At 46.5% G+C, this 17,216-nt stretch overlaps 1 protein-coding gene across 1 annotated transcript; it reads left to right on the plus strand.

The window, feature by feature from the left end:
* Window positions 1-12,361: 12,361 nt before the first annotated feature.
* On the plus strand, window positions 12,362-15,466 carry LOC112942800 (left-right determination factor 2-like). The gene is made up of 4 exons (XM_026033809.1): window positions 12,362-12,626; window positions 13,316-13,559; window positions 14,376-14,615; window positions 14,881-15,466. The coding sequence occupies exons 1-4, from the start codon at window positions 12,362-12,364 to the stop codon at window positions 15,218-15,220; spliced, it is 1,089 nt and encodes a 362-aa protein (XP_025889594.1). The 3' UTR covers window positions 15,221-15,466.
* The last annotated feature ends 1,750 nt before the right edge of the window (window positions 15,467-17,216 follow it).

Consider the following 17,216-nt stretch of genomic DNA (forward strand, 5'->3'; position numbering starts at 1 on the left):
GCTGGGCACCGGCCGCACGCGCCGCCAACGGCCGCGGCCAACGGCCAACAACGGCCGCCGCGGGAGCCCAACGGCCGCTCCCGCCCGCTCAGCGGCCACTCCCGCGCGCCCGGCGCGGCCGTAGCTCTCCGTAGCAGCCCGCTGTTTGCCCACTGCCTCCTCAGCGCCGAGAAAGCCCCTTTTGTTGCTGTTTGTCTGCTTTTTAAATGGGGATATTGCTATCCATAGCCACTCTGTCCTTGTTTTCCCRTCTGAAATGCTTCCCTAAGGGAAATGCTGCAATATGAGATATTAAAATAATTGGGGGGGTAGGTTCCCATTATTTTTCCTTCTCTATTTTTTTTTTTTCTTTAGTGGTGCCATGAATATTWGTGGCAATTAGGAACAGAGCTTGCCCAGAGCAGCAGCCAGTTTTGTTTAACATTGGGAGCGGCTGGCAGCTGWGCTGGCCCACGGGGTGGCCGGGTGGGCACAGCTTTGAGGACAAGGCCAGCACCGCGTGCCAGGATGGGCTGTAAAGCACCTCGAGCCAGGGTGTCCATTTGTGCAGCTCCACGGGCATCACAAGTTGTGCTCGACGGTCGTGATTTACCGCCATTTTGGGCAGGACCCTAAAGATAAAATTGCTGAATTAAAAGGTTTTCTAACTATCTGGGGTTTCCTAAATTATAATGTTAATGCGGTGTGAACTACAGCTCTGTGGTTCAGAGGAAACCATTTTGTGCCTCTGTGAGTCCCATTAGAATGAATCTCCCAAGTAACTGAAGCAAAAGCAGCGTTTTATAGCATGAGTTGAGAAAGGTGATGGGCCAAGGAGGCCACAGGATTYCACAGTTCCCGGTCTACTGACGTTTGAAGAGGGTCATACACAATAACAGATAACTCTGAAATAAGTAATAGTAGTAACACAAGACCTCCATGAAATAGTCAAAGTCTCTTGTCTCCACACACCCATAAAAGGAGAAATAGCATTCAAAGTTTGTATATTGGAAAGGAAATGATACTCAGAGAGATTAGCTTAAAGTGTCTGTGGTAGGACTGCTCTGAAACGGCTTTGCAGTCACCTGCAAGGCCATCTTTGCCTTTATGGAAGCGATTTGCTGCCACTTTTTCAATGCTCTTATTTCAGTTCATCATCAACGATGCTTTGATACTGCCCAGCTAACCATCATCATCATCACCTGCTTTCCTCTACCTCACTCTTGTTTAACTTGATTGTTCTTGATCCCCCCTAGGCACCTGAGGAAGAAGATGATGATGAAAACATAACTGTTTGGAAGGAGTCCGGGAGGATGCTCTCCCTAAAAGATTTGCAGCCGGCATCCAGCCTCAGAGTCGAAGTCGCTGAGGTGTTTCAGTGCAGATGGCTGCTCCAGGAGCAACCAAAGGCATCAGGCCTTGCAAGACTCAGTCTCTTGTAAAGAGATCTACTGATCAACATTTCAGACCTGCACTCAGTCATCTCTTAAATTTTGTATTTAAAAGAAATGAGTGTCCAAGCTGCCAAAAAACACCGTCTGCCAAAAAGCATCCAGTGGCAGTCCCATGTTGCTGTTCCTGTCCCTCCAGTGAATACAGTGATTAACTGTGAGTTCCCACAGTGAATACACACCATATTCGCAGTGTGTATTTCCTAAGTCCTCAGAGGCCCCGTTCCTTGCATTTTATTAATCCTCATAGGAAAAACTCCTCTCTCAGTTGAATCCTTGTCTCGCTTTAGAGGAGTGCGTCCTCAGCGCATAGCAGGATGTGATACTCAGGTCTTTGCTGCATTTCCCTGTCWTCCCTCTGTCCTGCAAAAAGGGAAAAGTCCCAGTTATCTGCAGTATCTGGGAGACAAAGGCATAATTTTGTAAATTTACCTGATTTCTGTGCCGTGTAGATAATTTGGGGTTTAAATTGGCCATAAACATTTGCACTAGTTAGAAATTGGCATAGAAGCCCTTAATCCAAAGCAGTGTGATATCTACTCACTGCTGGAATAAACGAGTTCAGTTGTCATGAAATGATGCTAWTGTTTTTAGCTTACAAAATACCACATCTTCTACTTAGGGCCATGTTGGTGGGAAAATTTTTCACATGAGTATAGTAGAGTAACTATTCTATCTTGGCTCCTATAGTATAACTCTCTATGTGGACAGTTTATTTCAAAACAGGAATTAGAAGCAGAATAAAACCAACCAAATCTATCTGGATACTTTTCTCCTTTTCTCACTGTTTTAAAAAGTTCTTTTTTTTTACTTCAGATTCTTCTCTTTTTTTTTTCTCTCCAGAATAAAGGAATAACCTTTCTATGGCTTGCTATGACTGAACCTATCCTGTAGTATAAAATGCATGATGTTCAGTATCTTGACATTGTAGTACATCTTYGTTTTGCAGACTTTAGCCAGGCTATGAAATCATTTCTCCTTCTTTCATTCTCACAAGAAGAACCTCAAGCTTTTGTCATTTTTTTTCTTTTGTTTGTTTGTTTTTGTCTTCCTCTGTCTAGACGGGCTCTTTAGCTAACTGGTGTGATGTTGTTTATCTCTAATTTCAACAGCAGAGTCACATTTCCCTCCTCCCTGCCTCTTGTAAATAGGATTTTGTTTACCGCTGTCTGTTCTGTCAGTGACAAAAGCCACCTAGTGTCATTAGTTAGCAAATGTTTAATTACACTGCTAGAGCAGATGGAAATCCCGTGTCAGGAACTARGGAGCAGGTCAACAAAATGTAAAATTCTTCCCTCTTTCCTGGGCTTCGCATGCTCCATTTCCCCTTTGACAGCTCTTTAGCACCAAGTTCAACAAGTGTGCGGAGTATTTACACTTATGTGTCCAACTCTTCCCTTACGCGGGTTATATCCTTAGGCAGAGGTGCTTTATTAAATGACCTTATGGCCGAAGAGCTCAGCTGTCAAGTTAGGCTTGATTTATCACAGCAGGACCCCTCCTGATGGGTGGAGGCCCAACAGGACATTGATAGTCCCAGGCCTGTGGTAGCAGGTGGCCTGGGCTTTGCCATGCGTGGAGCTCTAGCTGTGGTTGCAGCGTTTGCACCACTGCTGCTCTCTGAAGAAAGGTGTTAACCTGCTCTTCCTCCCGTATCTGCCTATTCAAGGGCGCCTTAATGGATTTAACTCAGTTTTCTAGCCTGTTGCTACCTCTTAATCTTCGCTTTTATCTAGCAATCTGTTTACAGGTCTCAATATGCCAAAGGACTTAGCATGGGCATTATGGTGTTTCCCTTTGAAGGATTTGAGCAGGTATCTGTTTATAACAAACCCCAGCAATTAGAAGAATCTATAACAGGATAGATGCTTAAATGAACTCTTTTAATCACAATACAAACAAGCAAGCTGCAAGAATTGGTAAATTAACAGGTTTACACTTYTAAATTAACACTTGTAAAACTGTTCTCTGTAACTCTTAATTCTTGGTGCTGATTTCCATTCACAGGTAACATGTTGATTTTCATGATAAAAATAGTCTTTCATTAAAGCTGGCATATGTATTTATTCTTCAAAAAACATACAAAATATTTAAGCAAGCATAGGTAATTATATATGATAGAAATTTCCTTTGATTTTCTTTTGCAATTTTAGTGGATAGGAAAAGATTAATGATGCATTGGTTACTTTAACATGATTTATTTCTGTCATCATTTTTGTTATGCTGTGTTTGGAAATGCATTGAAATGCTCAAATACCTCCCATTTAAATGGAAATACTGCAATGTAGAGGAGGGATGTACAGGAGGAAAAAAAGTAGGCGGATCACAATATGTTTTGCACTGAAGACTGGTTTTAAATCAGTTACCTGATTTACAATTATCCCCCTTTGTGCACTGAACTCCTTGTTTTGGGAGATMTGGAGGTTCTGGTGGTACCCAGAGAGGATTTCCTGTGAGTACTTCCAGGTTTCCCATAGCTCATAACCCAGTGCTGCCCAAAACCAGCTGTAAGAGCTGCCTAAGTCTTGCCTAAGGCCAAGACTTTGGCAAATCTTTAGCACTGAGCCCTACRACAGGGCAACACGTGGGCTTCCTCAGCGCCCACCTGGCTGCTCTAAGGAGAATCTTTTGCTGGTGTACAGGATTTTTAGATTTATTAGTAGCTCATTGGAGTGAAAACTGTTCTTAATAACTGCCGTTGACCAGCTTTGGTACAAAACTGGGACAAGGACAAAAGGGCTCGGACGACCCCAGGGCTGAAGCTTGGAGACTTGGTTGTTTTGTTGAATGCATGTAAGCCAATAACGCCTGTCTAGGGGGGAAATGCATCCATAGGTGTATCCATAGCAGAGCACCAACGTTGCAAAGGGAGGCAGCTTCCTGGGAGAGGAGGCGAGGGAGAARCCAACTGTCAGGATCTGACTGCTCCCACTGAAAGGGACACCCTTTCCCTGGAAAAGATCACCTGGCCACATGACCTGCTGCATTTGGATGAGTCAGTGAGCAGGTGTGCTTATCACCAGCCTCAAGTACCAGACCGCTTACAGCTTGCCATGGCTACTGCTCTTGTCYGCTGTGTGTGTCAATGTGAGCAGGTTGCCCTGGCATGCCTGGGTCTGGCCCTCACGGCTGTGCCGAGCCCGCAGAGCCAGTCTGGTTGCAGGAATGCTGTGGGTGCTCGCTGGAGACCTTCCTTGGCGCTCTGCTTTCCGCCAGGGGGAGAGCTGGGTGGTCAAGACCATTCACATCCCGGTTTTATTCATAGATCAGAAGAGGAGAGATAGCTCCCCCCTTAACACAATTAATCAGTTTGTCAGCTCTGACCAGAATACTCACTAAACTCATCAGTCTGCTTTATTTGCCCTATACCTGCAGAAGGATCCAGGAGGACCCAAAGCTTTTATCCATGAGAACGGCCTTCCAAGGGCTTGGTGGCGACCTGCCCTGGGTCACTGGCTTGCTTCGGTATCAAACACGCTGCTTGAACATCCATAAATGTAAAATCCAATACTTCTAAAGTGTTGTGAGCTTCATATAGGCAGTTSTAATTTAATTTTAAGTAAATATATTAAAGAAAAAAGAATATATTGAAATAGAAATCTGAATTAAATAAATGTTGAAAAGGGATTTTTAAAATGAGTGATCTTTATCTTCCTTGAGCAAGAATTCCTCCTTCCCTCTCTTGCTTTTAAAGATGAAAAAAAGCTTCATGCAGACTGTGAGGATTTCAAAGAGCTTTGATTTTATTTTGATCCCAAGTTAATTCAAAGCAAGCCACAAGCAGCAGAACCATTTTCTCTGAATCTTTCTTTTCTCCCTGYTCCATCCTTCCTTTTAAGCGCAAGCGAAGAATATAAAGGTGTTTCTTGCATCTCTGCCAGCTGTAGATGGCAGGTTTAACATTACCTTGTGAGTACAAGTGTGGCCTGATCCATGTGGAAGGAGGAAGTAATGTAAATGTAAATGTAAACCAAATTTAACCTATGGAACTATGAATCAACAGGGGAGAAAAACTGTCTTCCCTGTGAGTAAGAAGTGAGCATGTGGGAGGAGGTGTCTGCTTCTTTTCCTAAGATATTTACTGTACAGTAGTACAATATGGTAGAGAAGTGGGCAGAGAGCTCACATCCTTTCAGCTATCCCTCCTGACACGCTGGGCAGTTTCAGGAGAGCAGAGGTTTTGTATTCACGTGACGTGCCAGCTTACAATGTAATGAACATACATTGCAATTGATCATAATTCACTTGAGAGGGACTTTAAAAACCAGTTCTGTTAAGGGATGTGGCCTCTCGGGAGGGCTTCTGGAGTRAGACAGCTTCCAGGATGGAGGGAAGCATCCATGGCCAACGGTGAAACCAGAGTGAACTCCTCCTGCCTTCACAAGATGTTACTACTTGTTGTTTTATTTTGTTTTGGCCTAGGTCGCTTTCCTGAGCAGTTTCCTGGGACCGGGCGGCGCAGAATTGTGCGGATGCRGCTGTGAGGACAGGTATGGGCTGTGCTGCTGCCCACGGAGCCCGCAGACAAACTGGGCTGGTATTTAAGCCACAAATTACTGACTGCTCTGGGGAATGGCAAGCTGGGGTCAACATAATTCTTTCACTCTGTAGTTCCTGTGAAGATTAGAAGGGTTTGATATGTCACGATAAGGCCTGGAACTTGCTATTCAAGTTATGACTGTGAGARCTTTTCTAGGAGGGACTGCAATTACATGAAGGAACCAGTTGTCATCTGCTTTTCCGGGGGAAAAATCAACCTCATTCCACAGTAGCTGCAATTTGTGGATCAGTTTTAGAGCAAGCCCAGGCAATAGTATATTTTCATGACCTATTTTGGCTGGGAATGTTTTCCTGTCGGGGTAGCCTACRTTTAGGCATTTTGCAGTCTGGGAACATAGCACAGCCCATGTAGGTAGGTGGGCTTCATATCACAGGGGCTGGGAAAAATCAAGCAATCAAGCACTGATGAGTTTTGAAGCCTACCTGCCTTTCACTGAAGCCAGGGAAAATTGATGTGCAGGACCTAAACTTTACTGAAAACCCCATTTTCCTGCAGTCTGCCGTTGAGTGGTTCTAACAGATCAGGTCAGACTGAGCAAGTATTTCAAATGAATTCCCAGGTTATCCATATCTTTGCTCTGATTGTAGTAATTCTCTATTTCTGGGCTGCCATCACTTGAGTAAAATACTTTGCTTTCTCTTTTAGAATAAAAGGTGAGAACCAGGTTAGGCACCCGAGTTATACCTAAAGTCAATGGAAAACAAGGTCTCCATTTCTTTCGTGCATCTGAAAATCTTCTCCATGCAGATGATTTGCCAAAGGGGCCTGAATTTTGTAYTGGCAAGTGCTGAAGTAACAGCCATGCTGCGTAAATGGAGCAAATTTTAGTCATCATATCTTTGCACTAGTTATTCAGGACAGAAGACTTAGATCTCATCTTCAAATACATGGCATTTCCTGCAGAATCACGTGCTGAATCCAGTCCTGAGGTTCGGAAATGCCTTTGGTTGCTACATGGAAGTCAGCGCCAGCAGACTAAGTGTTGCCCATTCCCGGATTAATGCATTTGAAGAAGCAAATGGTTAGGTAAGAAAAAAATAACTCCAAAGTTTGTGTTTCACACTTCAAGCAGCCCGACAACGTGTGGGCTTCCCTTTTAAAATCAAATGAACACCATGCGTCTCCCAGGGTCCTGTAGTATGAATGCTAAAAGGATTAAAACCAGGCAGGTCACACAGCTTTATTTTACTCTTTTAAGGGCCATGTTAAATCCAGGAGTTTGTACCCCTTGTTTACATAGATATGGGTACATGGCAGGAAATGACAAAATTTACCCCGTGCCATGAAGTAGAACAGCCCTTTGTGTTCTGTTTTGGAACCAAACACACAGGAAAGTGAGTTTTCTTCAATCCTTTCCTCTTGAGGTCTTTTTTTCATTAAAAAGCAATAACATATAAGAACATCCAAAAACAATATAAAGCTAATAGAAATATTTATTTTAAGTGAGAACAGCTTTGTTGTAACTGCTTGAGTAGAAGTGCTCTATCCAAGCACCGTCTTTGCTGAGCATTGCCACGTTGTTTGAAGGCAAGAAAAAAAATCAAGTGTTTATTTTCTTTCTTTTTTTATGCAACGTGGGGTACCATATACCATATGAACACACAATCTAGGCTGAAGGGAAATCACACAAACAGCATAAATAATAAAGCAGAAAAAATAGTAAGCAGTTTATTAGACTTTCCCCAAGGACTTAATATTGATCATTTGAAATCTTAGAGACAAAACAGAGAGGACGAGTGGAAGCTGCTTGGCAGTTAATTTGAAGTCTATTAGATATACAAAATTAGTAAAGTCAAGTATATTKATCAGTTCTGGCTTGTCTTCTCTGTGCATATTAGGGCCTAATTTTATTTTCAACAATCTTGTGCGGGCATTTTAAATTTCCTGTGCAAAGAGAGCTCTTTCTTTGCTCTGGGGCCACCTCGCAGAGCCGTTCCATTCCCGCCCTGTCCAGAGCTGGAATTTCTACAGTGGAAAAAAATATATATTCTTAAAAAAAAAAAATCCTGATAAAGCTTTTACAGTGTAAACACCCAACTGAAAATAAAGATCAAAATCAGTATTTGTCCATAGGCAGTTAAAGGGCAGGTATTAGAAAGTAAAATGGTGCTCCTACAAAATACAGCTATTCCCCAGTTATTGGGAGATCCTGCAGTAATATTCAGGCAATGATATAAGGGAAGCTGTGGAGGGCTGGCCATGCACTTGGCGAACGTGCTCACTTGATTCGCTGGCTCTTGCCAAAACGTCAGTGTTCTTGCTTGAGCCTTTCCTCTCGCTGCCTTAGTGTGGTCGCTAATCCAGCTTCCCCAGCCACAAACAAGGCACAGAGTGGGGAGGAGGCTGCTGCTGAAGGAAAAAAAAATAAAAAGCAGTATTTAAACAGTTGTGTTTGCTTTTGTGTACCAAAAAAAAAAACCCCTTGGAAAGCTCTTTTCTRCCAGAACACTAGCGCTTTGCAAGTGCAGCCAGCACAAACCCCGTGCACGAGCCAGCTGACATCAGTGGCGCAGGGCTCCGTGGGGTGCTGGGCGTTTTACCCGTTTCCCTYCCAACAGGCAGCCTTTTGTCCGGCCCGTAAGGGAAAGCAGAACGCTGCCTATGGAAGGTGTGCTGTGTGCAAGCTGTACAGTGACCAAACAGTGCCAAGGGCATAACTGAGCTCTAGACCAAACCAGATTTGTGACTCCTTAACAGTAAAAGGGTGTTCTTCCATCCCGGATAACTTGTGGAGTGGACGCTCTCCTGAGAGAAGGGAACAGCTCAAATCTTCCTCATTTCTGAGCCCTGGAGCCGGTGCCTGGTTCCAGGTGTTGCAGGTGCTTGGCCTAGTTCATCGGAGGCCTCTGGCCAGAGCAGCTCACAGGGAAACCTTGTCCAGCCTTTTCCATTCTTGGGAGAAATCAGATCCAGTTGCTAAAATTGCTTTAGATTGAACATTTCTGTAACGTCTTCCAGAGATTGTGAGTTTTCTCCTTGCCCTTTTCTCCTTATATAAAAGCATCATCAAAATACAAGGCTGCCTCTCTGTAYAGTTGGAATATTAACTTGAACGCATCGATTGGGAGTAGCTGGGGGGTTGTTTTGAGACAGTGTGAGGAGAGCATGTCCTGATGCATCYGCTCTGCTCGTTCCCGTTTCCGAAACCTCCCCCACTTCACCTGAGCAGCCTGTGTTTATTTGGTAACAACAAAACTCAGTGTGCTTAAGAGAAAAAAAAAAGAAAGAAAATACTATGTATAGTCAAATGGAACATCTACTTGAATTCTTCTTTAAATTAGGAAAGTTTRTACTAACAGTGTTAATATTATTTCCATGCTCTTAGGTTCAAATAACCCTAGCTTTTGGGGGAGAAAAAAAAAAACACAAAAAAATCCAGACAGAAATCAACATGGAGATATGCAGTAAACCTGGTGCACAGATCATGGCATTTCCCCAAGCACACCAAAACTGTGGCCTTCAACACCACTCAGGTGAAGGCTGTTCCACTGTGGGCCCAACAGTTTCATGAAATAATTATGTCCGTGGAAATACAGTTCTTSAAAAATTCAGATTCTGTCTGACAAAGTGCAAATGTGTTTGAAACATTCTTGTTTCTCAGGATAATAGCTAGATCATTAGGCTAAGCCTTTCACACTTTCCCTTTTAACCCATTAGATTTATTTACCAAAAATCATTGGCTAGATATGCTCAGACTGCCTTGAAGAACTGCTTGAAACTAAATTGAAATTTTAAGCATGGMAATTCTCTCTCCACTATGTGCAAGCTTTTATTAAACCTGTGAGTTGCTCCAGCCCTTGCAGCCTCTTTAAATCCTCCATCTGACGTTTTGAAAGTACCAGGTAGGCTCCAATCCACATTACACAAAAAGAGCTATTATAAAATTCCTGACTTTTCTTGTTTGCATGACAAAGAGGGAAAGGCAAATCCTCCAATTGGACCAGATAATCACTCTGCTGTGAAAAGCCTACAATCCACATCCTCTGTTTTTCTCTTAGCTGAGCTTCAACTGTGTTTGCTCGATATTTTTATTTTGTGTGTGAAGCCCATAAATCACTTTCCAATACACACTGGACAGTGAGGAGTCTTCATCCTAGTAGATTAGACAGCAGCCACAAGAGAAATCACATCTGGATCCGGAAAAGCTGGCTACTGATGGAGATATCAGCGATTTTCATTTCATGTAATCATATTTGCTTGAAGAGCTGTCACTAAACCGTTCGACGACTTGCCAGAGTAATGACTAATTGGATGGATGAAGGTTTCAGGGTCAGGTTTTCTGTCATGCTTAATGAGAGATCATCACAAATGCATAGACTGCATTTTTTTACAGGGAGTCACTCTCCGCCCTGCATAAACATATCCAGCTTTCTTGCTGGCATAGAGTTAGGGAATATTTATACCTGGAGGAAAGCTTGTTAGATGCAGTTTGTCACCAAGGCTTCCGTGCTTCGTGTGCCTTTTAGCTGCAGAGGCAGCTCGGAGGGAGCAGCCGCCTTCCCAAGGGGCTGGGAGAACCACAAACTTTCTGCAATAAATCCGCCCAAAGAAGCAAAAATCTTGCTTCTTTGCAAGAGCAGGGCGGATTTGACATGAGTTAAAGTTGTAGTGGCCAAGGAAAGTGGCTATTTTTCACTCCTTATTAGTGTGTTGGAAATGCATATAAGAAAAAATACTGATTTGTTCAGAGAAAGATGAGAAAGAGAAAAGAGGAAGATCAAAGAGTTTGGGTTTCAGGGGAGTTTGTGATCCAGGTGTTGCCTTGGGCCATGCACGTGACTATTAGTTTATAGCCTTATGTTATCTTATGTTTCCATTTTAGCCTTAAAATTCAACTAAATGAGATGCTGCTTTAACATCTACTAAGACTTTATCATATTTAAGGAAAGAAGTTTTTTAAAGGGTTAAGAAGACAAAATGGACAGTGACAGAAGCTTTTAGACTTTTCAGAGGTTTTTTTGTTTGTTTGCCTTCTCTTTACAGAGCAAGGTGGCTCAGCTCACACTTCTTTTGATGCGAGGTTAACCACAAAGGGGGCTTTTATACAAGTTCRTTACACTGGGTCCTCAATGCACTTTTATAACAGGACATCGTTCAGCCTGAGGATTGGATGAAATGCTTCCAGTTTTGACTCATTCACAGAGACATATAAAACTGGGAAATCTTTTGACAAGGAAGACATTTATAGGTATGCTCAGGATCAAATGTGTATTTATACATATTTGTGCATATACTTGGAAAAAAAAAATCAAAGTCACATTGTGTTACTGCTGCGCCAGGGAACTTGCTGCAAGCACCACGCTTCTTAAGACTTTTTATCAATCAATATTTATTTTTCCATTCCCTTCTTCTGGGATTAGTTTCAAGAAACAGTCTTCCACATCTCATAGAGCAAATGCCGTTGAAGGACAGGGCATGAACTTAAAGCTTAAAGGTTGACTTCAAGGGAAACAAACAACCCCCCAAAGCAGCCTCCCRTGCAGCCTCGCTGCCCAGGGGCTGCTCTCTGTCATGGTCATTCATACGTGGTCATTGCAGAATACTGGAATTCTTGATCCACTTTGTTTGAGCACAGAGTGGTTTTTCATGTTCACTGCAAGGTGATCTGCCTTTGTATAAAGCCATCTTCTTWTAAGCACAGGTGTGCTTAAAAACCCGACGGAATCCATGAAGAGTTTGGGGACATTTTTCTAAAATGTCAGGCCTGTGTATATTCCCCGTTCCGTGATTCAGACCAGTGTAAAAGGCCATAATCCACCCGGCTGCAGTGATTCACCCCCATGATTCATATGCTTGATACACATACCCAGAGATCAAAGCAGTGCCTACCCCAGAAAGGATTTTAAATGATTTTTTAATGTGTGCCCTACGGGTGGGCTTTCAGCTGAAGCATTCGGCTGATTCCTCTGGCTGGGATCAGCTGTTTTAGGCAGCAAGTGCCCTGCCGTCAGGACTGGCGCTTCCCTGGGGCTGCGTGGTGTCCTACCCAAGGCAGCAGTGCTCCCTCTCTGACCCAGACTCCATAGGAGACACCGATCGCTCAGGCAAAATTTTGCCAGGAGTTAAGAAAAAAAAGAGCAGAGATTTCTTCACCAAATCTCTTGCTTCTTCAGGAAGGAATCTGGAAGCTCTGCCAAGCCTCCTGGTATTAACTTGGCAGTACCCGGAGGTGTTAAACTGACATGTGTCTATTGACGGGGGAGTGATCCTTTTAAGTCCGCTGCTTCGTCTCCACTTGTGGAATTTGTTGTGCCGGTGGGACGAGGCTGGCTATAAAACCCCGGCGCGGGCGACCTCCGTGCCGCTCCGCCAGCCCCCGCCGCGTCCAAGCCGGAGCAGCCCCGGGGACACCCGCTGCCCGCGCAGGAGGATGGACGCGCRGCTGGCCCGGCTGCTCTGCGCGCTCTGCCTGGCCGCCGCGGCCGGCGCCTTCACCCAGCAGGCGCTCAAGGAGGTTCTGCTGAAGCAGCTGGGGCTCGAGGAGGTCCCTAAGCTTCACAAGAGGGACCTGGTGAACCTGGTCATCCCCGAGCACGCCAAGAGCAAGTACATCTCCCTGCTGAAGCGGCACCGGGTGAAGCGCAGGGCTTTGCCCAGCCTGGCCGGCATCCTCAGGGGAATCCCRGGCAACGCAGGTAACGCGGATGCAGGCAGCGCGGATGCAGGGCTCACCCCTCCGAGCCTCGGGGTGGGCAGAGGCAAAGCCCTGGCATGGGAAACCTTCCACTGCCTCTGGAAAAAGCTGGAACGTCAATAGGGAGGGCAGACCTTGCAGTTTTGCCCAAAATGCCAGGACGCCGTGTCCTCATAGGAATCACACCTCTTTGAGGCTCTTTCAGTCTCCCTAGTCTTTTATTACTATTTTCTTCTGGGAAAAATATCAATAAGAGGATCAACCTCACTTTTCCAGTGTCTGTATAAGAACATTTAAGACGTGCTTCACTTCTGGAGGGGGCAGGTAGCATTCAGGGCAGCTAGTGAAGCCCTTTGTCATTGCTCTTGGTGCAGTTCACTGTTTCTGTGCATAGCGGTGCCCAGAGAGATGTGCCCCTTACAGTGCTTGTTGGTCATGGGGTGAACTGTCCAGGAGACTTCTTCGCAGTGTCCCCAGGTTGCAGAGTGCAGAGAGGAAGAATCAGGGCATTTGCAAGACATTGGTTCAAGTCTGCATTAGAAAAGGTGTGTTTAGCGTCTGTCTCTGACACAAGGACCATCTTGGGCGCATGGAAGGAGTGTGTTGTGATGATAATTGGGGATGAAGTGGCAGGGCTTTGCTCATGGCAATGACAGGCTGTGTTTTTTTGGTTGTTCCAAATATACACAGACATCCGAGGAGAAGTCCTCTACTCGGATACCACACGCCAGAACCTCGTCTTTGACATGGAGGGGAGAATACCCCAGAACAGTGAAGTGACTATGGCGGAGCTGAAACTTTTCCAAAAGCCCCTGGACCGAACCAGCCTGCCCGCCCGGCACTCCCACCGGCCCGTCTCCAACGCCAGGGTCAGCGTGTACTGGGTGCAACGGCAGCTCGACGGGACCAACCGGACCTCCCTGATAGACTCTCGGTAAGGAAGGGACCCCTCCCGGCGGCTGGACTGCACCCTGTGGTGCCTCAGCCCCCTGGGCAGGTTCGGCTCTCAGGTGTTGGTGCTGCCRCTCAGCCTGATGCCATTATGTCTGTAGAACTGGGCTCTCTAAACCCAGACTGAGTCCTCAAGAGCAGATGTTAGGTTAAGACAATATACAATATGATTTGTTGAAATGATGTGTTTCTGTTTCAAATGATGCCATGCAGTGCTGGGGCTTCCTCTCTGAAAACTTCTATTTGATTCACTTATCTCTCCCTCTCTCCCACCAGTGGGTTGTCGCTGATGGTATTTTTTCTGCTGGCCATTTCATTGACTATTTAAAATGAGTAAATTATCCAARAAGGATCTGATTCTGCACCCTTGGGCTTTGTGAAAGCTTTGCAAACCTTCAAGGCAGGATTAGATGCCACACGAGTTTTCTGGGAGGGTAGAGCTCACGGCCCTGGTGCAGTTGGAATATAAGCAGCTGGTAGAACTCTTGTTTACCAGCCCATAGTGAAGAATGTTGCAGCTGCCTATGAGCCTGCACTGCCACATCTCTGTGCTGGCCTGAATGAGCACCGTGACATGAGTGCACAGCAAGAATTTTATTTAGCTCTCTGGTGCCTGCTCGATTCGTGTGCTCTGTGTGTCTCTTTCGGAGCTATTAGTTAATTGGCATGGACCCTTGTCCCAAGTGCTCATCACAAATTGCCCCATAGCTGCAGGAAGCAAATTATTCAGTGGCAGTAGCGCTGTGAGCCCAGGTGTTGCCCCATGGGCTCTTCTCTCCAACGAGCCCTTGTCGCGCAGGCTGGTTCCCATTCGAGAGTCGGGCTGGAAGAACTTCGACGTGACGCAGGCCGTGCACCACTGGCTGCGCAACAAGAGGCGGGAGCCCATGCTGCTGGAGGTGTGGATCGAAGGAGAGCGAGTAGGCAGCTAYGCTTCCGAAATGGCCAAAGCCGTGCGCTTCACCTCCCAGGACCCCACGGATAAAGCCTTAGGCAAACCCGAGCTGGTGCTCTACACCCTCGACTTGGAAGACTATGGGTAAGTATGAGGCCTAAATCCCTCCAATGTGACATTATAGCAGAGCGGGTGTAAAGCCTGGCCGTGCAGCCCTTGCAATCTGCTGGGGTAGCTCTGAGCTGCTGCAGAATCCTACCCGCTCTGCCCCGATCCTCTCCTGCCACCCGAGCGCTCGGACTAAAGGCGAGCGGGGCGCGAGCCGGGTGCCCGTTCAGGAGCGGGGCTCTTCTCCCCACCACCTGCCCCGTGGTAAATGTCGCTCCTGCTCTGCTTCCTCCGCACGCAGGGGCCCCGGGGACTGCAAGGAGGAGGGCGCGCGGGGCAGGTCCACGTGCTGCCGCCAGAAGCACTACATCAACTTCCGCGAGCTCTCGTGGACGCAGTACTGGGTGATCGAGCCGGCGGGCTACCAGGCCTACCAGTGCGCGGGGGGCTGCCTGCAGCCCGGGGGGCTGCTGCGGCGCCTGGGCTACGGGCCGCGGGCCTGCGCCGCGGCCGAGAGCTCCGCGCTGCCCATGATGTACCTCGTGCAGCGCGGCAACCACACGGAGATCGAGGTGGCCGAGTTCCCCGGCATGATCGTGGAGCGCTGCAGCTGCCTGACGGACAGCATGGCCCTGGTGTAGGCGCGCAGGAGGCCAGCGAGGCCCTCCCTGCCCCAGCCTCCCACGGCCCCAGCCTTGGCGGCACAGGGGCGGCACGAGCCAGGCTGAGAATTGTGGAATCATAGATCGTTATGGGTGGGAAAGACCTGGAATCATAGATCGTTATGGGTGGGAAAGACCTTCAAGATCGTCGAGTCCAGCTGTAAACCTGCCACCACCATGCCCCTAAGTGCCTCACCTACACGTTTCTTGAACACTGTCAGGGATGGTGGCTCCACCACCTCTCTGGGCAGCCTGTTCTAATGCTTCACCACTCCTTCCAAGTAGATTTTTTTCCTGTTAYCTAACTTGATGTCCCCTGGCGCAACTTGAGGTTCTCCTACGCTGCCTGTTCGCCTGGAGAGGACATGGTCAAGGGCCCTGTCCCTACAGACAGGCTCGGAGATGCATCTGGCCTCAAATACATACATGTGCAGGGCAGTAAAATGTACCTATGGAGCCTAATGCTTCCCTGGGCCAACACTAGGCAAACTTAATCCCATTTAATTTGGTGGAACTACTTTGGATTGACGTCAATCCAGAGCATTGCAACCAGCTGCAGGCAAAGGGAGGAACGACAGGGATCATTGCTAGGTGAGGAGCTAATGCACAGGTTCAGCTTCTAATCCTAGGCTCCTGCTGCTTTGTAGTTTTGGCCATGTCTGTCCAGGTCCTGTTTACTGTGAACTGTAAAGCAGAAGCACTTACATGTATATATTGTACACAYACACAAACACAAACAGCATATGAATATATATGTATATATGTGTTGTATATACATATGTATGTACGTAAAAACATCATCTARAACTCAAAGGAGTATATTTTTGTCCCCTCTACCACAGGCTTAGCACAGTCKTAAGGCAGAATTGAGAGTCCCAAACTCAATGGGAATGCTAGAACCTACATTTACTCACATGAGTAAAGGTTTGTAGAATAATCAGGCCTTATTTTTCTGGCCCTGTGTTACATTTACTTCAGTTTAGGCATATTGTTCTCATCTTATGTGCTTTCAAACTCAAGCGAAAATAAAATGTAAATATTAAAACATGTGCTTGCTTATAATTATTCTTATGTCTGAAAATGGAGGGGGAAAATCTAATATTACTGAAGATACTGTGATGTCCAGCTCCTATGAACACACACAAATAACAGTTCTTGCCAGTGATGTGCATAATTCTGAATGCGTGTGATAAAAATTAACTGCTCAAGCAGAGCTGCTGCAGTGCTATCATAAAGTGTGCAGGCAATAACCCCAAACTGTYGGCCTGAAAGATGTGAGCTGCCTCCCTTCGCACCTCTCCCAGGTAAAGCTGATCCTGACCCTTCCTCACAGCCACCTGCTTCAACGTGCGCCTTGCACTGAGAGCTTCAGCAGCCTCCTGGTCCCGTGCTTGGAGCTGGGCGCACGCGTGGCTCCTTGCAGAGCCACGACAGCGGGCTCAGGGCTGTGAGCTCGGAGCCGCTGGCACCGTCCTTCCCGCAGGATGAGCTGGGAACTGCTGGGGGACGTGCTCAAGCATTCCCTGCACGCAAGGACGGCTGTTACGCCTCATGAAAGCTTTTCTCTGGCCCCTACCCGGGCAGGACAGCAGCCCTTTACTGCAGTACAAGCTCCCCTCTCCATTACCGTCACACTTCAGGAGCGAGAAGAGAGGTTTYGAGCTGCAGTAGCTGAATTAGACTGCCCTGACTGATCCTTCCACGTTTTTATTTTACTCAAGGCGGTTCTCCCATTTTCCTTCCAAGTCCATGATAACTTGCACCTTTATGCTGCTGGTGAGACCTTGTTTCCTCTCGCTCTTTCCGCCGCAGCCTTTTGCACTTCACAAACTCCTACGAAGAGTGTCTGACACTCGGCCTTTCTGGGCGTCCTGCTGCTACTGCTGCGAGCAGAGTCAGATGCTGAATCCACATCGAGCTGGGGTGATAACCAGGGAGGCTCCTCCGGCTTGGCGGAGGTCAGACGGAGTCTGAG

This window comes from Nothoprocta perdicaria, unplaced genomic scaffold (genome assembly GCF_003342845.1).
Source record: "Nothoprocta perdicaria isolate Ctin4 unplaced genomic scaffold, notPer1 scaffold_133, whole genome shotgun sequence".
In the NCBI taxonomy this organism is placed as follows: Eukaryota; Metazoa; Chordata; class Aves; order Tinamiformes; family Tinamidae; genus Nothoprocta; species Nothoprocta perdicaria.